The sequence below is a fragment of the Nerophis ophidion genome, linkage group LG23 (genome assembly GCF_033978795.1).
Source record: "Nerophis ophidion isolate RoL-2023_Sa linkage group LG23, RoL_Noph_v1.0, whole genome shotgun sequence".
Taxonomy (NCBI): domain Eukaryota; kingdom Metazoa; phylum Chordata; class Actinopteri; order Syngnathiformes; family Syngnathidae; genus Nerophis; species Nerophis ophidion.
In genome coordinates, this window is record NC_084633.1 from 38110382 (window position 1) to 38136002 (window position 25621).

The following is a 25621-nucleotide window of genomic DNA, read 5'->3' on the forward strand; positions in this document are numbered from 1 at the left end:
TTGTACAAGCAAATATTGATTTACCGCTACAGACAACTGCACTTCCTAATTGCCTCAACACGGTCTAACCATAGACAAAATCAAAAAATGGGCTAATCAATCAACCACAACTGTAGATCAACCTCCTTTTACATTTTTTTAGGAATCCACCCCGTGTGGGTGTGGCTAGGAGGCGCTGTTGCCTTCCAATTTGACACAATGAGTCTTCCAGCCAACAAAGTAGTGAACGCTGCAAGATTGTTTTTGGATTTGCTCCGAGAAGATGACAGAGGGGGTACCACTTCCGATCAGTCTTTTCGCCAATAACTGCACAGGGATGGGCGGAGCCAAAACACACATTATGTATTAATTAACTGCAGACTGATGACATCAATCACATAATACCCATCTTAGCCAGTCGGACTTTGGCATACTATATGACCTTGCATCGGATGACAGATAGAAGACTTAAGAACTCCAAGTCACAGCAGATATATTTATAAATAAATCCAAAAAGGTTGAACATTTTAGACTAGAGTGACATATATTGTGTTAGTTACGTCAGCGGATATCTCCATGTATGGTAAAGCTTCGTCTGCAAGTCTTTGCATAAGTCCACCATTTTATTCAGTTGTGGTCCTGCTTTCTCTCGATCCTTTTGTCGTAAGGCGGACATGCACGCAAAAATCCTTCAACTGTAGCGTTTCGTCGGGCACAGCTCTAATTGAAGTATGTCACCGCTCAGAGCATTATGGCTACCATAGTCAGACGTACCGTGCTTCAAAATGGAAGTGTTAGAAACTACAACATGGTGGACGGGGGTGGAGACTCAGTCGAAGGTTGTCGGGCCTGGAGGACTACTACTACTTTGCCGTGTAATTTAAAACCGCCCACAAAACGACAGTCAGAATACGGCTTGAACACGGTCTGTAAAACATCATCCATGCAAAATGTTGACCATCCTTACACTTATGTAGGAAGGGTTTTAAGTGTAGGAAAAGAAATCATAATTTGACCACTCCAATGTTTAGATGAGGACATCCACCTCGCGGTGAAGTCAGGACGTGGCCAGATTGCAAAAAATTCATAAATGTGCGCAATTTCAAGCCAAATTGCATGAACCTTATGATCTGATGCCTTGTTTACAGCGCCAGGAGTATCCAACATTGTAGCAGCATTTATAAGTCAAACATTCATCAAAGGTCCCCTTTACGTCAACATGTAAACAAACTATGCTGAGTTCCGCTTTTCTCCAGGAATTAGGCAATTATTGTTTTTATATACCGTATTTTTTAGACTATAAGGCGCACTTAAAATCCTTTAATTTTCCCAAAACTCGACGGCGCACCTTATAACCCTGTGCTTAAAAATTCTGGTCGTGCTTACCGACCTCAAAGCTATTTTATTTGGTACATGGTGTAATGATAAGTGTGATTAGTAGATGGCAGTCACACATAAGAGGTATGTGTGGACTGCAGGATGACACCAGTAAACACCCAAAACTTTAGTTTGTTCCATTGAGAATACAAAAACATTACACACGGCGCTCAAAAATCTGTCAACATGTGACTTTGGTAAGCACCGCTTGATGGATTGTCGGCGCATTACGGCAACCATAGTTAGACGTACTATGCTTCAACATACAGGATTATTATGGTGTGTGTGTACAAGGACTGCAAAATGGCAGCTATTAGCAGACAACTTTTCTTACTTTTTGGGACTTGCTGATGTGTATCTGGGATCTGGAATAAGTCCTGAAAATTTGCGCGCGTCTGCCATTGTAGTCCGTGGCGATTGTAGTCGATAAACTTTTAATTTTTCCCTACCTTCTTGTTATGTGAAATCCATCCTCCACTGTTACTATTTGTGATATAAAGTAGTGTAAAGTTCTGACTTATATCTGTCAGTAAACTTTCTATGGAAGCGCTAAAAACTACCGGTGTAGTGAGTTTTTATTGTTCACCCAAGGAACTTTACTTATCCGAGAGCTCTTTTTCACGGGACACATTTCCGGCGTTGTGGTTGTTTCCGGATGAGGAAATGCTGCTCTGTTATTGATTGAAGTAAAGTCTGAATGTCATTAAAAAAAGTTAGCGCCGTCTTTTGACACTTCTTCCACTCCCGTCCTTGCACGCTACACCGCTACAACAAAGATGATGGGGAGAGACGCTGTCGAAGTTAACACAAAACGGCGCATCCTGAAGCGACTTGAGGATGATGTGTAAAACATCATCTAAGCAACATTTGGAGCAAAAAAACACCATCACATGTTATGTAGATCACAAGGAAGTATTTTACATTTAGAAAAAAATCATAATTTGAACCCTTTAGTGCGCCTTTTGTGTAAAAATAGACCTAATTAGACTCGCTCATTGGCATTGCCCATTTTGATGCAAAAAATAGGGAATGCTAAATTTGTACAGTGAAAGGAAACCCCAGAACCCATTAGGAATCTTGTTTGTTGTCATTACGAAAGTCTTCAAAAACAAAACAAAAATGCGGTGGCGGGCCGTGCGTTTCCCACCTAGGCCTTCTGTGATGTCTGACTTCAATGATGACCTCTCAAAATAACTTCATTGATGTCACCACTTAACTATTGCTGGTATATATACATACATATATACATACATGTATGTACATATATATGTATGTACATATATATATATATATATATATATATATATATATCTTGATCAGAATTGGTACACATGATGATGGTGAGACCCAGAGGTACCAAATGGGTCAGCTAAATTTGTACAGTGAAAGGAAACCCCAGAACCCATTAGGAATCTTGTTTGTTGTCATTACGAAAGTCTTCAAAAACAAAACAAAAATGCGGTGGCGGGCCGTGCGAAGACATGCACCTGGGGATAGGTTGATTGGCAACACTAAATTGGCCCTAGTGTGTGAATGTGAGTGTGAATGTTGTCTGTCTATCTGTGTTGGCCCTGCAATGAGGTGGCGACTTGTCCAGGGTGTACCCCGCCTTCCGCCCGATTGTAGCTGAGATAGGCGCCAGCGCCCCCCGCGACCCCGAAAGGGAATAAGCGGTAGAAAATGGATGGATGGATGGATATATATATATATATATACATACATATACAGTATATATATGTATATATATATACATATACAGTATATATATATGTATATATATACATATACAGTATATATATATATATGTATATACAGTATATATATGTATATACAGTATATATATATGTATATACAGTATGTATATATGTGTGTGTGTGTATATATGTATATATATATGTGTGTGTGTGTGTCTATGTATTTTTAGATTAAAAAAAACTATATTTGCCAGATTCAACCATAATTAATTTTGGGTAAATCCTTTTTGACAGCACATTAGTGTTGTAGCTTACCTTTCTGTGACCCATTACTGTCCACTTCTGTCTCAGTAAGTTCCTTGAACATTTCTTACACAACCAATTACATCACCACCACTGCTCTACAGGCTTGAAGCGCAGGGACTATAGACCCTATTCCCGATCTTGGCTTTTAAGTAAGTTGTGCAACGCGGCTTCTTTTCGAGCTGGAGTCAAAGCAGGAAGTGACAGCTCCTCCACAGTGCAGAGTCTTTTTTTTTTTTTTTTTTTAAATGGGGCATTAAAAGACAAAATGGTGCGGTTCTACATGCCTGATTTCATCCCAGTGGGGCTCAGAAGAAGGCGTAATCATGGCTGCATGGCTATGTGCGGACACACCTCAGTGCCTTCAGCTTTGGTTGGCCTTATATGGACCTTGCCTATGATTAGTAACCCTTCAGAAAGACCCCAGTGCTGGTTACATGTGGAACAATCATCCAGCGGGACACAAGTGCAGTCTGACACGCGCAAGGATCACACATCAAATATGTCCATAGCTCAGAGGGAAAATAGCCTTCCAACCCTGTCTTCCTTCCTCTCGCCAGTTGACTTTGTGTTCTTTTGGAACATGCATGTATACAAGGTGATACACAACAGGTGCATGCATACAACATGACGCATCACACTTCATTCAACATGTTTGAAAAGGAGTAGGAAGAAGCAGAGCTTATTCAATCCTACCCCTTTTCCTTTACACCTCCTGTTCTCAATGTATTCACCATATATTCCAAAAACAATAACATTCAAAATAAGTACATAATTACTAATGAAGTAAGTTGTATTTCATATGGTGAGATGAATAAGATTATGTAGAAAATGAATTTTTATTATGGTTCTTCTTTGCACTTTGTAAACACTTTTAGTTAGAAGTGGATTACATTATTACACTGTTTGATTTATTTCTTTAATCCACTCCATCATTTAATTCCACATACTGAAGGTCTTAAGTGTTGTACGTGCGTAGAAATGTTTGAAATTACATTTTTTTTTAAAGATTATATTCCCAGTGTTCTCTGTCCTCGACTCTTTCATTGCCAGTCAACTTTGTCTTTTCATCCTTTCACCTTTTTCCCCTTCACTCCACTGACTTTCTTACTTTGCTCCCATCTTTATTGTCATTGTTGGTCTTTTTTCATTGGCGACTGGCAACAAGGGACATTTACTTCACCCCAAACTTGTTTCCAACTCACCCTTACTTGACCCCACCAAATATTTAACTGTAAACGACCATTGAGGTAACTATTTGTTTCGTTTGTTGGTGAAATCTGACCATTTTTCTGGGTATTGTTCCATGCACTGAATTAGTCTGATTTATTCAATCATTTGTTTTTAAGTAAGCTTTTAACAACACTAGAAGTGGGGGAAATAATCAATTTTTTTTTAGATTCTTTGCGATTTGGACATTGGTTATGAAATCGATTAATAAACGTTAATTTGTTTATTTTAAATCAAGTGAGGCAGACAGTTGTAAAATGTGTCTGACTACAGAGATCGACCAGCTCCTTTATTTTAGGGCACTTACGCTCCAGTTTTGCACACATTTTCCTTCATTTCTTAAACGTCATGGGAAATAATTGAATGTTTTCTTACAAAAGCACTGTTTTTAAAAGTTGCAAGTGATAAACGCTTATTTAGTCAAACAAAATGGAATGTAAAACTGCAATATACATAAATTAAAGACGCATCAATAATGGATTTTAAATGGAATCGTGAGGCGTCCCAGCAAGTGTCGTGTTTGGCTTCTTAAAAATGGAATTGCCACGCTTAGAATATGCGAGTAGAGACCGGTTTCACGAAGCAGTTCTCTCAGTGTAGGACCACCACGTGGATCTGTAGTACAAAGAACAAACTGAAGGGAGGGTGGCTGTTTACATCAGCGGTCGGCAATCCAAAATGCTGAAAAGGAACAAAAAATCATATCTGTCTGGAGCCGCAAATAATTCAAAGCCTTTTATAAGTCTTATAGTAAAATTAATATAGTATAGCTATATTAGCCTATTATCAAAATGACTTTAAAAATTGTGTATAAGTGTTAAAATGAAGACAACACAAATATGCTATATAAGCAAAAGTGTCTGTATTAGCTATATTAGCCTACTATCAAAATGACTTTAAAAGTCTTATATAAGTGTTATAATGAAGACAACACATGATGTAAATATTTATGTTAGCCTACTATCAAAATGACTTTAAAGGTCTTGTATAAGTGTTATAATGAAGACAAAAACTGATGTGTCTATATTAGCCTACTATCAAAATGACTTTAAAAGTCTTATATAAGTGTTATAATGAAGACAACACATGACTTAAGTGTCTATATTAGTTATATTAGCCTACTATCAAAATGACTTTAAAAGTCTTATATAAGTGTTATAATGAAGACAACACATGATGTAAGTGTCTATATTAGTTATATTAGACTACTATCAAAATGACTTTAAAAGTCTTATATAAGTGTTATAATGAAGACAACACATGACTTAAGTGTCTATATTAGTTATATTAGCCTACTATCAAAATGACTTTAAAAGTCTTATATAAGTGTTATAATGAAGACAACACATGATGTAAGTGTCTATATTAGCCTACTATCAAAATGACTTTAAAAGTCTTATATAAGTGTTATAATGAAGACAACACATGACTTAAGTGTCTATATTAGCCTACTATCAAAATGACTTTAAAAGTCTCTTTGAAGTTTTATAATGAAGACAACACAAACGGGTGTGTCTATATTAGCCACAATGACTTTAAAAGTCTTATATAAGTGTTATAATGAAGACAACACATGATGTAAGTGTCTGTATTAGTTATATTAGCCTACTATCAAAATGACTTTAAAAGTCTTATATAAGTGTTATAATGATGGCAACATATGATGTAAGTATTTATGTTAGCCTACTATCAAAATTACTTTAAAGGTCTTGTATAAGTTTTATAATGAAGACAAAAAATGATGTAAGTGTCTATATTAGCCCATTATCAAAATGCCTTTTAAAAGTCTTATATAAGTGTTATAATGAAGACAACACATGATGTGTCTATATTAGCTATATTAGCCTACTATCAAAATGACTTTAAAAGTCTTATATAAGTGTTATAATGAAGACAACACATGATGTGTCTATATTAGTTATATTAGACTACTATCAAAATGACTTTAAAAGTCTTATATAAGTGTTATAATGAAGACAACACATGATGTAAGTGTCTATTTTAGTTATATTAGACTACTATCAAAATGACTTTAAAAGTCTTATATAAGTGTTATAATGAAGACAACACATGACTTAAGTGTCTATATTAGTTATATTAGCCTACTATCAAAATGACTTTAAAAGTCTTATATAAGTGTTATAATGAAGACAACACATGACTTAAGTGTCTATATTAGTTATATTAGCCTACTATCAAAATGACTTTAAAAGTCTTATATAAGTGTTATAATGAAGACAACACATGACTTAAGTGTCTATATTAGCCTACTATCAAAATGACTTTAAAAGTCTCTTTGAAGTTTTATAATGAAGACAACACAAACGGGTGTGTCTATATTAGCCAAAATGACTTTAAAAGTCTTATATAAGTGTTATAATGAAGACAAAACATGATGTAAGTATTTATGTTAGCCTACTATCAAAATTACTTTAAAGGTCTTGTATAAGTTTTATAATGAAGACAAAAAATTATGTAAGTGTCTATATTAGCTACATTAGCCCATTATCAAAATGCCTTTTAAAAGTCTTATATAAGTGTTATAATGAAGACAACACATGATGTAAGTGTCTGTATTAGCTATATTAGCCTACTATCAAAATGACTTTAAACGTCTTACATAAGTGTAGTAATGATGGCAACATATGATGTGTCTATATTAGCCTACTATCAAAAGGACTTTAAAAGTCTTATATAGGTGTTATAATGAAGACAACACATAATGTGTCTGTATTAGCTATATTAGCCTACTATCAAAATGACTTTAAACGTCTTATATAAGTGTTATAATGATGGCAACATATGATGTGTCTATATTAGCCTACTATCAAAAGGACTTTAAAAGTTTTATTTAAGTGTTATAATGAAGACAACACATGATGTAAGTGTCTATATTAGCCTACTGTCAAAATGACTTTAAAAGTCTTATATAAGTGTAATAATGAAGACAACACATGATGTAAGTGTCTATATTAGCCTACTATCAAAATGACTATGCGTCGCAGGCTGCAGAAGTCTTCGTTGAGATGTAATATTTATTTCACACATTTTTACAATATTGGAAATCATTATTACAACTTGTGAGATGGTGAGAAAACTCCTGGAAATGACTGTCTTAGAATGACCAAAGGTATAGCTGTATGTGTCCAAGTTAAAGGAAGCATCTTCTTCTAATGGATTTGTTACAATCTTTGCAAGCTGGGTAACGTTTGCTGTGGTCTGGAACAACATGGTAATGTTTGCTGTGGTCTGGAACAACATGGCACACAAAGAACTATGAGAAATGCAGCCAATATTACATACAGATAATGTGTCTTGAAACATGGAAAAATAAATTAAATACACGGACGACATAAGTAAAAGAAATTAAATGAAGTCAAATATAGCTACAAACGTTGCGTAATAATGCTATATGCACATACAGCTAGCCTAAATAGCATGTTAGCCTGTATTAGCTTGTAGAAGGCTAAGCTAGCTACACAGCACATTTACGCATTTGTAATTTTCCGTTTCATTGTCTCCATTGCCATAAATAGTTCACGCTGAGCAAGTCATTAGAAGTTTTTTTGGGGGGAAAATCCATGTTTTTGTGAAGGTTTTTAAGTGGAGCAGGACTATTCTTGGCACACACATGGAGCGACCACTTCTCAGCTAAAGGCACGTTGCCATGAAATTAATACAATTAACCAGATACTTTGTGCTTCTTCAGATGAAACGGGAGGTTGGATTATTGTCAGGTTCAAACACCGAACTATCTATTAAACAGGACAAGTAGTAGAGACAGGATTCAATTTAGCGTGTGGAACTTCCCCCTCGTACAGTGTCACCCCACGCTCTGTGGAAAAAGTTCCACAACTCCCCATTTATTTGGGCATTCCCTGTTTACATTGCTGAAGCTGCTTCTAAGGGGAGGGGTCACATTATGCAGCAGCCCAGCACTGGCTCATAAACAGTTGAAACAAAATGTGCTTGGAGCGATGTCGGGTTTGCCCCCCTCTGCTCATCCGCCTTATCTTCTTGGCGACTTCGGGTCCTGATAAGGCCCCTCCCGTGGCTGTCCAGATCAGAAAAACATACACTTCTACGTGAGGCGCATTCCATGGCACACAGTGGAGATTTACAAGCTGTCCGCCTTTGCTTGATAAGAACCAACAAAGCACAAGTGGATAGTAACCAGGGCTTGTATAGTAACTTGTATACATTTATTCTGACAATTATTGTCCCGTGGTGGGCAACACAACCAATAACAGCATTTTCCTTCTTGCAGTCGTATCTTGGCTATTTTGTCGTCCAAACTAAAAATGCCGGATGCCCGCACGGCAGTTTTGGTAGATGCATACCATATATGGATAATCCGCGGACAATGTTCCCAATTTGTGACGTCACCGATTGGGAACATTCCAAACGGACCGTTTGGAGGAAGTAGGCAAGATATCTCCGCAATGCCTCCCACGATTAGATTTCACATTTTCCGGACATATGCAGATCCCAAATGCACAACAGCCGATACCAACTGGCTCAGAAACGTTGGTATTTCATGACACGTTAAAACATTACCGACACTACCAAATAGCTGCAAAACATTGTGGTTATGGAACTGAAGCCTGAACGTTACTAATGCCAGCTTATTAGCATGTAGCATTCAGTTCTTTTATTTTAGTTATTTTTATTTTTGTCCTCTCCAGCTTCTCAGGCAAATCATCAACCAATCAATCAATGTTTATTTATATAGCCCTAAATCACCAGTGTCTCAAAGGGCTGCACAAGCCACAACCACATCCTCTGTTCAGATCCCACATCAGGGCAAGGAAAAACTCACAATCCAGTGGGATGTCAATGTGAATGACAATGAAAAACCTTGGAGAGGACCGCAGATGTGGGTGACCCCCCACCCCCTGTAGGGGAGACTGGATGCAATGGACGTTGAGTGGGTCTAACATAATATTGCGAAAGTCCAGTCCATAGTGGATCCAGCATAATAGTGAGAGTCCAGTCCATATTGGATCTAACATAAGAGTGTCAAAGTCCAGTCCATAGTGGATCTAACATAATAGTGACAATCCAGTCCTTAGTGGATCTAGCATAATAGTGAGAGTCCAGTCCATAGTGGATCTAACATAATAGTGAGAATCCAGTCCATAGTGGATCTAGCATAATAGTGAGAGTCCAGTCATAGTGGATCTAACATAATAGTGTCAAAGTCCAGTCCATAGTGGATCTAACATAATAGTGTGAGAGTCCAGTCCATAGTGGATCTAAAATAATAGTGAGATTCCAGTCCATAGTGGATCTAACATAATAGTGAGAGTCCAGTCCATAGTGGATCTAACATAATAGTGAGAGTCCAGTCCATAGTGGATCTAACATAATAGTGAAAGTCCAGTCCATAGTTGATCTAACATAATAGTGAGTGTCCAGTCCATAGTGGATCTGACATAATAGTGAGAGTCCAGTCCATAGTGGATCTAACATAATAGTGAGAGTCCAGTCCATAGTGGATCTAACATAATAGTGAAAGTCCAGTCCATAGTGGTTCTAACATAATAGTGTGAAAGTCCAGTCCATAGTGGATCTAAAATAATAGTGAGATTCCAGTCCATAGTGGATCTAACATAATAGTGAGAGCCCAGTCCATAGTGGATCTAACATAATAGTGAGAGTCCAGTCCATAGTGGATCTAACATAATAGTGAGAGTCCAGTCCATAGTGGATCTAACATAAAAGTGTGAGTCCAGTCCATAGTGGATGTAACATAAAAGTGTGAGTCCAGTCCATAGTGGATCTAACATAATAGTGAGAGTCCAGTCCATAGTGGATCTAACATAAAAGTGTGAGTCCAGTCCATAGTGGATGTAACATAAAAGTGTGAGTCCAGTCCATAGTGGGGCCAGCAGGAGACCATCCCGAGCGGAGACTGGGTCAGCAGCGCAAAGACGTCCCCAACTGATGCACAGGCGAGCGGTCCACTCGGGTCCAGACTTTGGAAGAAATTGCAGATCCACTGGTCTAAAAGGGGGGTCTGTTTAAAGGCTAGAGTATACAAATGAGTTTTAAGATGGGACCTAAATGCTTCTACTGAGGTAGCATCTCTAAATGTTACTGCTAGAACATTCCATAATACAGGAGCCCCAATAGAAAACGCTCTATAGCCCGCAGACTTTTTTGGGGCTCTGGGAATCACTAATAAGCCGGAGTTCTTTGATACTTATCTTTTTGCCTTTTTTGTATTTTATTTTATTAAATGTATTGATATTATCATTTGGTGCAGCCGGGCCGGAGCAGGGGGGTTATAGAAAGAGGAAAAAAAAGGAAGACCGAGGGGGAAATTGTGGGGACAAGAGGGGGATTAGACAGAGACGACAACAACAACAACAACAGCAGAAAACACAACAATAGAGCAACATCAGCAAATAGGATACCGTATTTCTTTGAATTGCCGCCAGGGCGCTAATTAATCTAAAACCTCTTCTCAATCCTGCACTTACCAAAGGCATGTGGTAAAAGTAAGCATGCGCTAATTATTTTAAAACCTCTTCTCACTCTGGCACTTACCAAAGGTATGCAGTAAAAAATTGAGTGTGATGTAAGCTTGGACCTTAAATCCTACTGAATAGCTCTTAATCTTCTTCCCTTTATGCGATTTCAAATTACCGGTATTGATATCAGCCTCCTCCATTTTGAAAATGATGTCAGGGGAAGTGTCACTCGTGACGTCACGAATTTGACCCGGCGGTAATACTAAGCATGCGCTAATTATTTTGGGAAGCGAGTTTGACCAGGCAGTAATTCAAGGCAGGCGCATACTATATGCCCGGCGGCAATTCAAGGAAATACGGTATGTACAAATATGATAGTGAAAGTGATAGCAAAGAAGCAGTTAGTGAAATAAATAATAATACAGAAATGACAATGAGCATTTTTACACTAGAAATGGATCAATACAAATACCAACAGAAATATCACTATTGATAATGAACAATACCAATAATGTACTTTTATTATCAACACAACAGCTGTTCAAATGCAACACTACATAGACGTCATGAGAACTACAGATACAAAAGAGAAGCCTGCTGTATTAACCTTGTAGATTGTTATAGTAACAATAGGTTACGCTTTGTCAGTGTGCCATGTTTTACCCTGTTTACCGTAGGGCGGGGGTCGGCAACCCGTGGCATGCGGCTCTTTGGCGCCGCCCTAGTGGCTCTCTGAAGCTTTTTCAAAAATAATATGAAAAATGGAAAAAGATGAGGGGAACAAAACATATTTTTAGTTTTATAATGGTTTCTGCTGGAGGACAAACATGACACAAAGTTCCCTAATAGTTATAGAGCACACTGTTTATAATAAACATGTTTCACCGATTCGAGGATTTGGTGAACGCCGTTTTGTCCTACAAAATTTGGCGGTCCTTGAACTCACCGTAGTTTGTTTACATGTATAACTTTCTCCGACTTTCTAAGACGTGTTTCGTTCCAAATCTTTTTACGTCTCATTTTGTCCACCAAACTTCTAACGTTGTGCATGAATGCACAAAGGTGAGTTTTGTTGATGTTATTGACTTGTGTGGAGTGCTAATCAGACATATTTGGTCACTGCAAGCTAATCGATGCTAGCATGCTATTTAGGCTAGCTGTATGTACATATTGCATTATTATGCCTCATTTGTAGCTATATTTGAGCTCATTTAGTTTCTTTTAAGTCCTCATTATTAAATTTATATCTCATGACACACTATCTCGATGTAATATGGCTTCAATTTTTTTGCGGCTCCAGACGGATGTTTTTGTACTTTTGGTCCAACGTGGCTCTTTCAACATTTTGGGTTGCTGACCCCTGCCCTAGGGCAACAACACTAATACATGTTTGATAAAACGTCAGTTCTTTTATTTACTGTATTTTTCAGAGTATAAGTCGCACCTGCCGAAGATGCATAGTAAAGAAGGAAAAAAAAACATATATAAGTCGCACTGGAGTATAAGTCGCATTTTGGAGGGAAATTTATTTGATAAAACCCAACACCAAGAAAAGACATTTGAATGGCATTTTCAAATAAATAAAGACTAGTGAACAACAGGCTGAATAAGTGTAGGTTATATGAGGCATAAATAACCAACTGCTATGTTAACCTAACATATTATGCTAAGAGTCATTCAAATAACTATAACATATAGAACATGGGTGTCAAACTCTGGCCCGCGGGCCAAATTTGGCAATGTCAAATTAACATTAGAGCTGGCGGTGCCGCTGTAACGCCGCATTCACCGCTAATGCTCATACTCGCCAACCCTCCCGATTTTACCAGGAGACTCCCGAAGTTCAGTGCCCCTCCCGAAAATCTCCCTGGGCAACCATTCTCGTGAATATCTCCCAATTTCCACCCGGACAACAATATTGGGAGCCGTGCCTTAAAGGCAATGCCTTTAACGTTCTCTACAACCTGTCGTCACGTCCGCTTATCCTCCATACAACCAGCGTGCCGGCCAAGCCTCATGATATAAGCAGCTTGTACACACTCATAAGTGAATGCAAAGCATACTTAGTCAACAGCTATACAGGTCACACTGAGGGTTGCCGTATAAACAACTTAAACACTGTTACAAATATGCACCACACTGTGAACCCACACCAAACAAGAATGACAAACACATTTCGGGAGAACATCCGCACCGTAACACAACAGAAGAAATACCCAGAACCCCTTGCAGCACTTAACTCTTTCAAGACGCTACAATACACGCTACTACCTAAAACATGGGTGTCAAACTCTGGCCCGCCGTGTAATTGAATTTGGGCCTTGAGGCAATATCAATTTAGCATTAGAGCTGGCCCGCCGGTATTATACAGCGTCGGTGCCGCTTTAACACCGCATTCACCGCTAATACTCATACTTGCCAACCCTTGTAATTTTCCCGGTAGACTCCCGAAGTTCAGTAGCCCTCCCGAAAATCTCCCGGGGCAACCATTCTCCCGAATTTCTACGAATTTCCACCTGTACAACTATATTGGGGACGTGCATTTAAGGCACTGCCTTTAGCGTTCTCTACAACCTGTCTTCACGTCCGCTTTTCCACCATACTAACAGCGTGTCACATAATATTTGTGGCTTTTACACACGCACACACGCACAAGGGAATGCAAGGCATACTTGGTCAACAGCCATTCAGGTCCCACTGAGGGTGGCCGTATAAACAACTTTAGCACTGTTACAAATATGCGCCACATTGTGAACCCACACCAAACAAGAATGACAAACACATTTCGGGTGAACACCCGCACCATAACACAACAGAACAAATACCCAGAAACCCTTGCAGCACTAACTCTTCCGGGAAACTTCCAGCAAACTGAGCAATAATTAACGTTTTATTCATGCATTTTCTCTTGCTACTTCAAGGCTTGAATGTTTGGTTCATTCATTATTGTTATTTTATTTTCAAATTTATTATTAGCTTGTTGATATTTTCAAATTTATTATTAGCTTTTTGATATTTACCCCAGAAGATTGCAAATAAAAAAAAAAAGGCCTAACATTTTTTTTTTTATTTTATTTCATATGCCATTGATGTTTTTTTAATTATTATTATTATTATTTGAAACTGGATTTTGCATGTCACTTGCTTGTTCAATATTTAATGCAAAACTTGTTTGGGTCCCTATTAAAAGGTTAATTATTTCAACCTTGGCCCGCGGCTTTGTTCAGTTTTAAATTTTGGCCCTCTCTGTATTTGAGTTTGACACCCCTGATATAGAACATGCTATACCTTTACCAAACAATCTGTCACTCCTAAATGCTAAATCCCATGAAATCTTATACGTGGCGTAATGGGTAGAGCGGCTGTGCCAGAAACCTGAGGGTTGCAGGTTCGCTTCCCACCTATTGACATCCAAATCGCTGCCATTGTGTCCTTGGGCAGGACACTTTACCCTTGCCCCCGGTGCCGCTCACACCGGTGAATGAATGACGAATGAATGATTGGTGGTGGTCGGAGGGGCCGTAGGCGCAAACTGGCAGCCACGCTTCCATCAGTCTACCCCAGGGCAGCTGTGGCTACAGATGTAGCTTACCACCACCAGGTGTGAATGAATGATGGGTTCCCACTTCTCTGTGAGCGCTTTGAGTATCTAACAATAGAAAAGCGCGATATAAATCTAATCCATTATTATTATTATTATTATATTACGGCAGGAGGGGATATTTGGAAGATTGGCCCAGGACGTTGCAAGCACCTTCATTAAATGTATTGTTCTTGATTCTTCCCCTTGCATACTCTTTTGGGCAGATAACTGTGGAGGTCAAAATAAAAACTGGACACAGTTTTCGGGTTCGGTCTTTGGCCCTGCACTCTTCAGCATCTACATGCTGCCGCTAGGTGACATCATACGCAAATACGGTGTTAGCTTTCATTGCTATGCTGATGACACCCAACTCTACATGCCCCTAAAGCTGACCAACACGCCGGATTGTAGTCAGCTGGAGGCGTGTCTTAATGAAATTAAACAATGGATGTCTGCTAACTTTTTGCAACTCAACGCCAAAAAAACGGAAATGCTGATTATCGGTCCTGCTAGACACTGAACTCTATTTAATAATACAACTTTAACATTTGACAACCAAATAATAAAACAAGGTGACTCGGTAAAGAATCTGGGTATTATCTTCGACCCAACTCTCTCCTTTGAGTCACACATTAAAAACGTTACTAAAGCAGCCTTCTTTCATCGCTGTAATATCGCTAAAATTCGCTCCATTTTGTCCACTAAAGACGCCGAGATCATTATCCATGCGTTTGTTACGTCTCGTCTCGATTACTGTAACGTATTATTTTCGGGTCTCCCCATGTCTAGCATTAAAAGATTACAGTTGGTACAAAATGCGGCTGCTAGACTTTTGACAAGAACAAGAAAGTTTGATCCATTCTAATACATTATTATTATTATTATTATATGACTTGTCTCTTACGTTAATGAGTTAAATAATATTATTTGATATTTTACGGTAATGTGTTAATAATTTCACACATAAGTCAGTCGCTCCTGAGTATAAACTATAAAAAAAACTGCGACTTATAGTCCGAAAAATAGGGTACAGGCGTCCGAGTCCAATGGGAAGAGACGAGCGTTGAAACTGGGACTTGTCAAAATAGAAGACATCAAATAGTTTTACAAATCAGACTAATGTTGTGCAGGGAATTGTACTCGGTGTTGCAGGCCAGAGCTGCAAAATGATGACATTGTCCCTCCCATGTGATGGTTGTCGTGGGGCTGCCATTCTCTCTCTTCTTCTTCTCCTCCTCTCTTGCCATCTGAGCTCTCACATTGCTGCTGTCAGGTTCATGTTTGGATGTTTGAGGCTTTGACGTCTCGCTTTCTTTTGTTGCCTGGATTATTTGTCCCCTTATTTATTATCTATATTTTTTTCTGTTTCCCTGACGACTTCTGTGTGTTGTCGTCAGTCTCCACGGTAACCACTCGCTGTTTCTGCGGCAATGGTAAGTTGTGTACAAACATCTATCACTGAACTGATCACCTCACCCCCTAAAACGGGCCTTTTCTCTCAGCACCTCCAGTCAATTGTAAAGTTTTGTTGTTCCGTCATGATCCGGGGGTAGCGCCCGCCGCACACTGTCGTACGTATCATTTTACAGGCGTCTGGATCGCGGCCGGCCCCCCACCATGCCATTAACACCTCACTGGGAATGATCCGACGTAATCACCCTCCTCTATCCCGCGACACGGCTTTCCACAGTCTTTTCACTAAATGACCCATCAGTATTCATCCTCTTGATTAATACAAAATCACGGCTGCGTACGATTGTCTTTCTGTGAATGCAGACCCTCCCCCCTTCCCCTCCTTCCATTTATTGACCTGCCTGCATTTTTGACAATTTCACAATATACGTTTCTAACCGTCATGAAGTATTTCAAAGGGAGAGTTTATCATGGCCTAGGGATGTTCCAATGTTTCCAGCAAAACATCGGAATGCTGTGTAAACATCAAATTCTTTCCATCGATTTATTTGTTCCTTTGTCCCATTTTATTTTACACACAGTCAAATAATAGCAACTCAACAACAAAAAATGGCCTCATTTGCTTTATATTCCATTAATGACCAGGTTTAAAATATATAAAATCATACAATTTTACTAAACGTTGGCTATGTACCCTCTGAGAACCAGCGCCCTCTGCAGTGGAACTGTTACAGCCCAAATTTTTGAAGGAAAAAATCTTTCAAAGCAGTGGTGCCCAAACTACGGCCCGCGTTTTTAATAGGAAATCTGGCCGAATGGAGATTTCAAGTCACTTTAAAAAAAATGATATTCTGTTGATTTGGCACCATTTTGTGCACAACACGAGTAATTCAGGTGTATGACCACGTATCATGCTATGAAGGCAAAATTGCACAGCATTCACTTGTTTGACCCAATGCAAACAACCTCCCCTAGTCATGGTGCGAAACATTTTTAAAAATCGAACCAATACAACATGCCAACAGACCTGGTTACAGAACAAAAAGTGCCTCAACCATGGTCTACACACAGCATTTAGTTATATGACCCAATGCAAACAACCTCCCCTAGTCATGGTGCGAAACATTTTTAAAAATCGAACCAATACAACATGCCAACAGACCTGGTTACATAACAAAAAGTGCCTCAACCATGGTCTACACACAGCATTTAGTTATATGACCCAATGCAAACAACCTTCCCCAGTCATGGTGCTAAAACATTTTTTTTTTTTTAAATCGAACCAACAGACCTGGTTACACGTAACACAATTTGTGGACATTATAAAAACATCCATGCACTATAAAAAATAAAAAAAAATCTTGATCACACCCATTTAAATCCTTTACAAAGCACGATGGGAAAAATGCTAAACACTCCACACTTATCCATTTTAGCTGCTGGATATTTTTGATTGATTACAAAACATTAAGAAGGTGGTCACCGACGTAAACAAAGTAGGAGTCCAACTTTCACATACTCTTGATATCCAATTATATTAATACCAATATATATATATATATCTGCCTCACAATACGAAGGTCCTGTGTGGAGTTTGCATGTTCTCCCCGTGACTGCGTGGGTTCCCTCCGGGTACTCCGGCTTCCTCCCACATCCAAAGACATGCACCTGAGGATAGGCCCCTCCCACCTCCAGTGACATGCACCTGGGGATAGGCCCACTCCCACATCCAAATGACAGGCACCTCGGGATAGGCCCCTCCCACCTCCAAAGACATGCACTTGGGGATAGGCCCCTCCCACCTCTAACGACATGCACTTGGGGATAGGCCCCTCCCACCTCCAAAGACATGCACTTGGGGATAGGCCCCTCCCACCTCTAACGACATGCACCTGGGGATAGGCCCCTCCCACCTCCAACGACATGCACCTGGGGATAGGCCCCTCCCACCTCCAGCAACATGCACCTGGGGATAGGTTGATTGGCAACACTAAATGCGCACTAGTGTGTGAATGTTGTCTATATATCTGTGATGGCCCTGCGATGAGGTGGCGACTTGTCCAGGGTGTAATCCGCCTTCCGCCCGAATGCAGCTGAGACTGGCTCCAGCACCCGCCGCGACCCTTATAGTGGCTAGTGAGCTAACAGCATCAAAAGACCACAACCAATCGCCGTAGCGACGAGTGGAAAAAATGGTAATACAGCGGAGGACATAGGAGAGGAGGGAATGATGAAAGGAAAGTCCCAAAGTCGAGGTGAGTATGTTCTTTGTTGGCAGTCCAAGACTTTTAATGTGAAATATTCAACACCTTCAGCCCCCACCCCTTTGGTATGTACCTGGCCTGGTGGAAAGGTCCACTGCAGAGGCTGCTGGCTCCCAGGAGGTCACATGACATCAGATTAAAGTTGACTTCTACATAAATGGAGACAAACTAGACAGGACAAATCCTCTTAAAGCAATACAGACTGTTCCTAGCTGGAAAAGATGCCATGCCTCTCCTGCTCCCTAATCAATTCTCTAAAGCGACACCCGTGGCTGTGTTTCGGGGGTCTCTCCGACGCTGACGTTGTGTTTCCTTGTAGTCATTGTGTGTGTCTGAGTAGTGCTAGTGCTAGTCCTAGTCCTAGTGTACTGGTCTTAGTTGCCTGGCACAGTGTCCCATCTCCATTTTCTTTCTCTCCTTTTTGGAATGAGGATTTCTCTCTCTCTCTCTCTCTGTTCCCCTCCCCCCCCCCCCCCCCCATCCATCCTTTGGTGCTCTGTTTCTCAATCCACCATGAGATTTTGAGGAGAATGGTCACCAAATCTAATGGCTTTATTTGAATGATGCACCTTCATATATATTTATATTTGAATTCAAACATGTTGTTTTCGTCTCATCGATGTACAAATCTCCCCTTTTTTTCTCATGTTTGTGTATGGACTGTACTTTCTCACCTGCATCCTTTCCACCCCACTCACCTGTTCCATCACGTGTTTGGTGTGGGCGACTGGTCTCTATGCTGCATCCGACGCTTGCTGATTGGCTGATTTTTCTTTTTTTTTTTATTGGTTGATTTCTCACTTTTGGTCATGTGATGCGCCCATATTTGGCTGCGTGTAATTTCCGTGTCATACAATTATTGATTTGGTAAAACAAATGTTTTTGCACCCCCTTTTACTCTCCCTTGTATTGTTTGTTTTTGATTTCAGGTGTGTAAACCCCACAAATATGTAGAACTGTGACTTGTTTTGTGTGGGTGTGTTGATCAGGGAGGACATAAGGAAAGTTTGAATGCTTTATTAACCTTTAACATTTTCAGATTTACCTTCCATTTTGGTCTCTGTTGATTTGCATGCCTTCTTGTCACTTTACCCAAATTCATGGATTGCACATGAAACAAACACAGCTACAAAACGACACAGATGTCGATGATATGTCGTATTATTCGGACTATAGAGTGCCCGCACCCACTCAGCAAAAAAATATTTTTCATATGTTAGCCGCAAAAGCCTCAAATATTTGTTAGGAAATGAGATATTTACACTGAAAGATGCTGTAAATGTTTATTTACATACCTTAATTGTTTCCAAATAACACGGCAGTAAAACGGCTAATCGAACAAAACAGAAGTCATCGTAACGTAGGTGCGGAAACTAGCTTAACAGGCCCAATAATTTAGGGTGAATCTTTTAAACGACACAAAAACAATGTCATAACTAACACAGACACTCATAAATACATTAGCGTTTTAGCTAATGCTAACGACGCCGGCTTTATTACATTACGTACAAGTATGCATGAAAACACTCCTTCAGACATCACATTTAGTAAGTATTAATTGTTTTAGTTATATTCTAAAAAATTACAAACGTTGCTGGGAGTGAAGAATAAAGAATCAATGCAAGTAGGACGGCTAGGAGACGGTACGGCACTTGCACTTCTGGTTGAAAGTTCAGTCCAAACACAACTATTTTCTCTTTATTTTTCATTTTTTTAACTACACAGATGTACATGATATATTGTATTTTTCTGACTAAAGAGAGCACCGGTATGTAAGACACACCCACTAAATTTTAGAAGCAAAATATATTTTTCATATATTAGCCCCACCGGACTTTAAGCCTCAAGTATAAACATTAGGAAGATGCTGTAAATGTTTATTTACGTACCTTAATTGTTTTCAAATAACACGGCAGTAAAACGGCTGATCAAGCAAATCAGAAGTCATCGTAAGCTCAATAACTCCACGGTGAAGTTTTGGTGAATTTACGAAACAACACAAAAAGAATGTCCTTTTAAGTTAATAATACGAACAAAGACACTCATAAACACGTTAGCGTATTAGCTTCACTACATTACTTTACGTACAAGTATGCATGAAAACACTTCTACGGGCCTCACATTTAGTAAGTATGAATGGTTTTAGTTGTATTGTAAAAACTTACAAGCATTGCCGGTAGCTAAAAATGAAGAATCCATACAAGTAGAAACGTTAAAAGACTGATAGTTCCGTTTGAAAACTAAGTCTAAACAGAAGGGCACCACAGCACCTGCAGTGAGAGAACCCGTCATAGCAAAAATAACACAAAGTGGGGCGGTATAGCTCGGTTGGTAGAGTGGCTGTTCCAGCAACTTGAGGGTTGCAGGTTCGATTCCCGCTTCCGCCATCCTAGTCACTGCCGTTGTGTCCTTGGGCAAGACACTTTACCCACGTGCTAGCAGTGCTACCCACACTGGTTTACATGTAACTTAGATATTGGGTTTCACTATGTAAAGCGCTTTGAGTCACTAGAGAAAGGCGCTATATAAATATAATTCACTTCACAATTCACAACTATTTTAAAAAAAATAAAAAAAATAAAAATATTTGCATTATGGTCGTCAGCGAAGAAAAATCCATGAATTAGCCGCACCGTTTTATGAGCCGCATGGTTTAAAGTGTAGGAAAAAACAACTCTCATTAAACATCTTAACTTAGGAAGCTTGTATTGATTCCAAATGCGGATGAATGCACTTAGTCTAGGCTAATTAGATCACTGCCCACTGACCTTGTCCTCGGCCCCCAGGGGACTGAACCTCTTCTCCATGCGATAGAGAGATCTCCCTCTCTATCAGGCTCAGTGAGCTGGACTCTCCTCCTAAAGCCCATCAAAGGAAGATGAGGGAAGGCTTTGAAGTGGGGAGATAATCGGCCATCTTGAATAGGACAGCCTCCTTACGAGGCTTTAATTAGCGCCGGCCTCTTCTCCGCGCAGCCGTCCTATCTGCCAGTCTATCGTCCGGTTCTTAATTGCATGACTCCAAGTAGCTGTCCCACCTCTCACACACACATTCCACATCCGGTGTACAAACATTGGCCCATCCTGGTGTGTGTGTGTGTGTTTGTGTCTGACTGTGTGTGCTTCCACTGGCAGGTGAATAACGCCACCGCCAGGGTGATGACTAACAAGAAAATGGTCAGTCCCTACCCTAACGGAGAGGCTCTGAGCACGCTGCCCTACGGTAACAAGCACTCACGTCTTCCATGCTCGCCATCTGTTTGTGTTTGCGCCTTGGCTTTCCATCCAGTCCCTGACTCTCTGCCCTCCTCTCATTCAGCAGGGTGGAAACTGAGCCCTATGGTCGGGGCTGTGTACGGACCTGAGCTCTATGCAGGTCAGCCTCACGTCATGTCTGCTGTCCTACAACGTCTGAAAAACACCGTGTGACATTAGTAGGGGTGGATGGTCTCCGGGAAGTTTGGAAATTTGGACCATTTTTGGATTATTCAAAGTTTGACACCGTCCATCTTATTCCGTAGAGAAGCTTGAAGAACACTAATGCGATGCCACACACAGATGATGTACATAGACAGCTAAACAACTGAAGTAGTCTTTAAAAATATTTGACTGATTGACTAATTAATAAAAATAGGCTAGTTAACATGCAGCCCGTTAAAGGGGAACATTATCACCAAACCTATGCAAGCGTCAATATGTACCTTGATGTTGCAGAAAAAAGACCATGTATTTTTTTAACCGATTTCCGAAACGGGTGAATTTTGGCAAATGAAACGCCTTTCTGTTTATCGGTCTTTTAGTGATGACGTCAGAATGTGACGTCGCCGAGGTAACACACCCGCCATTTTCATTTTCAACACATTACAAACACCAGGTCACAGCCAAATTCTTATTAGCTGACATGTGTGTGACGATTGCTGACACTTTCTTCGTCTCTTCCGCGAATGAGATAATAATATTATTTGATATTTTACGGTAATATGTTAAAGGGGAACATTATCACCAGACCTATCTAAGCGTCAATAAATACCTTGATGGTGCAGAAAAAAGACCATATATTTTTTTAACCGATTTCCGAACTCTAAATGGGTGAATTTTGGCAAATTAAACGCCTTTCTGTTTATCGGTCTTTTAGTGATGACGTCAGAACGTGACGTCACCGAGGTAACACACCCGCCATTTTCATTTTCAACACATTACAAACACCGGGTCTCAGCTCTGTTATTTTCCGTTTTTTTGACTATTTTTTGGAACCTTGGAGACATCATGCCTAGTCGGTGTGTTGTCGGAGGGTGTAACAACACTAACAGGGAGGGATTCAAGTTGCACCACTGGCCCGAAGATGGGAAAGTGTCTGCCGCCAGACCCCCATTGAATGTACCAGAGTGTCTTTACATTTGACCGGCGATGCTAAGACAGACATGGCACAGAGATGTATGGATAACCTGCAGATGCATTTAAACTTTAGTCAACAAAATCACAAAGGTGAGTTTTGTTGATGTTGACTGCCAGCTAATCGATGCTAACATGCTACGCTAATCGATGCTAACATGCTATTTACCGGCGGTGCTAAAGCAGACATGGCACAGAGATGTATGGATAACCTGCAGATGCATTTGCAACCATTAAGTCAACGAAAACACAAAGGTGAGTTTTGTTGATGTTGTTGACTTATGTGCTAATCAGACATATTTGGTCACGGCATGACTGCCAGCTAATCGATGCTAACATCCTACGCTAATCGAGGCTAACATGCTATTTACGCTAGCTGCATGTACATTTGAAACTAGAAACCCACATTTAATGCGAAACAAACACTTACCAATCGACGGATTTAAGTTGCTCCAGTGTCACAAGATAAGAAAGTCCTGATCGTTTGGTCCGCACATTTTACCGGCGATGCTAATAAGGCAGCCATGCTATGGGTCACTTCATTAGGTACACCCACGCTATGGCCGAATAGCGTCAATAGCCATTCGCTCAATAGCTTCAATTCCTTCTTCAATTTCGTTTTCGCTATCTGCCTCCATACTCCGACCATCCGTTTCAATACATGCGTAATCTGTTGAATCGCTTAAGCCGCTGAAGTCCGAGTCTGAATCCAAGTTAATGCCGCTATATCTTGCTGTGGTAACCGCCATGTTGTTTGTATTGGCAGCACTGTATGACATCACAGGAAAATGGACAGTCACATCGCAAATAGTGAAAATCAAGAACTTTAAAGGTTTTTTTTAGGGATATTCCGGGAGGTGTAAAATTTTGAAAAAAACTTCAAAAAAATACAACAAGCCACTGGGAACTGATTTTTATTGGTTTTAACCCTTTTGAAATTGTGATAATGTTCCCCTTTAAGCATTTCAATCTGGACCGTCAGACATTTCCAAATTATTTTTTAGATCTCTAAGATGGAAAGTGTAGCTGCCATTATGATGTGCACTCATGTTTTCTAATGACCTTAAGTCTTCAACTATACTAAGTCTTTCCATGCTTGGAGTCTGGGCTTTTGCATGACATACCGTATTTTTCAGACTATAAGTCGCAGTTTTTTTCATAGTTTGGCCGGGGGTGCGACATATACACCGGAGCGACTTATGTGTGAAATTATTAAAGGTGAACATTATCACAATTTCAAAAGGGTTAAAAACAATAAAAATCAGTTCCCAGTGGCTTTTTGTATTTTTAGAAGTTTTTTTCAAAATTTTACCGGCCTGGGAATATCCCTAAATAAAGCTTTAAAGTGCCTTATTTTCGCTCTCTGCGAAGACACTGGCCATTTCCCTGTGACGTCACACAGTGCTGCCAATGTAAACAAACAATGGGAATACCACAGCAAGATATAGCGACATTAGCTCGGATTCAAACTCGGATTTCAGCAACTTAAGCGATTCAACAGATTACGCATGTATTGAAACAGATGGTTGGAGTATGAAAGTATTGAAGAAGAAACTGAAGCTATTGAGCGAATTCATAGTCATAGCATGGCCGAATAGCTGCGTTAGCATGGCCGGTAAAATGTGCGGACCAAACGATCAGGACTTTTGCATCTCTTGACACTGGAGCAACTTAAATCCGTCGATTGGTAAGTGTTTTTTTCGCATTAAATGTGGGTGGAAGGAAACGTAATATAGTTGCAAATGCATCTGCAGGTTATCCATACATCTCTGTACCATGTCTGCTTTAGCACCGCCGGTAAATAGCATGTTAGCATCGATTAGCGTAGCATGTTAGCATCGATTAGCTGGCAGTCAACATCAACAAAACTCACCTTTGTGATTTCGTTGACTATCGTTGCAAATGCATCTGCAGGTTATCCATACATCTCTGTGCCATGTCTGCCTTAGCATCGCCGGTAAAATGTGGAGACACTCCGGCACATTCAATGGGGGTCCGGCGGCAGATTTCTTGCCACTTTGGCATCTTCGGGCCAGTGGTGCAACTTGAATCCCTCCCTGTTAGTGTTGTTACACCCTCCGACAACACACCGACGAGGCATGATGTCTCCAAGGTTCCAAAAAATAGTAAAAAAAAACGGAAAATAACAGAGCTGAGACCCGGTGTTTGTAATGTGTTGAAAATGAAAATGGCGGGTGTGTTACCTCGGCGACGTCACATTCTGACGTCATCGCCTCCAGCCCGATAAACAGAAAGGCGTTTAATTCGCCAAAATTCACCGATTTAGAGTTCGGAAATCGGTTAAAAAAATAAATGGTCTTTTTTCTGCACCATCAAGGTATATATTGACGCTTAGATAGGTCTGGTGATAATGTTCCCCTTTAACATATTACCGTAAAATATCAAATAATATTATTATCTCATTCGCGGAAGAGACGAAGAAAGTGTCAGCAATCGTCACACACATGTCAGCTAATAAGAATTTGGCGGGGGAGGGTCATGGCAGAAGTGCATTGTGGGTCATGGAATGCTAACTGCTATATGCTACAGTGTTAATTTTGACAGCAAAATTTGATTTAGTCTTAGTCATAGTCTTTTGACTAAAATGTAATTTAGTTTTAGTCATAGTTTAGTTATTTAAATTGTTTTAGTTTTAGTCTAGTTTTAGTTGACGAAATATCATAAGATTATAGTCGACAAAAACTACAGTAGATTTAGTCGACTAAAGGGTAATATGTAAACTTTCCCTTCAATTTCTGAAAGTCAAAGCAAAACAGCGGAAAAATCACCGATACAGGTCGTATTTTGATGAAAATCATGTCTCAAATTTAGTATTTCACGAGTAAGCCGTGTAATAAACGGGATAACGTCGAGTGAGTTGTATGTTGTGGAAAATGCTTACCTGTGTGTG

General features: G+C 39.8%; 1 protein-coding gene across 16 annotated transcripts in view; it reads left to right on the top strand.

Moving 5' to 3' along the window:
* LOC133541212 (RNA binding protein fox-1 homolog 2-like) overlaps positions 1 to 25621 on the top strand; it is a 176455-nt gene that overhangs the window by 103344 nt on the left and 47490 nt on the right. For 15 of the 16 annotated variants that reach the window (XM_061884408.1, XM_061884419.1, XM_061884420.1 and 12 more), the window contains 2 exons: positions 21454 to 21541; positions 21638 to 21694. In XM_061884408.1, coding sequence (XP_061740392.1) covers positions 21454 to 21541; positions 21638 to 21694 — 145 coding nt within the window. The remainder of the gene's footprint in view (positions 1 to 21453; positions 21542 to 21637; positions 21695 to 25621) is intronic. The other variant, XM_061884421.1, reaches the window with a different exon arrangement.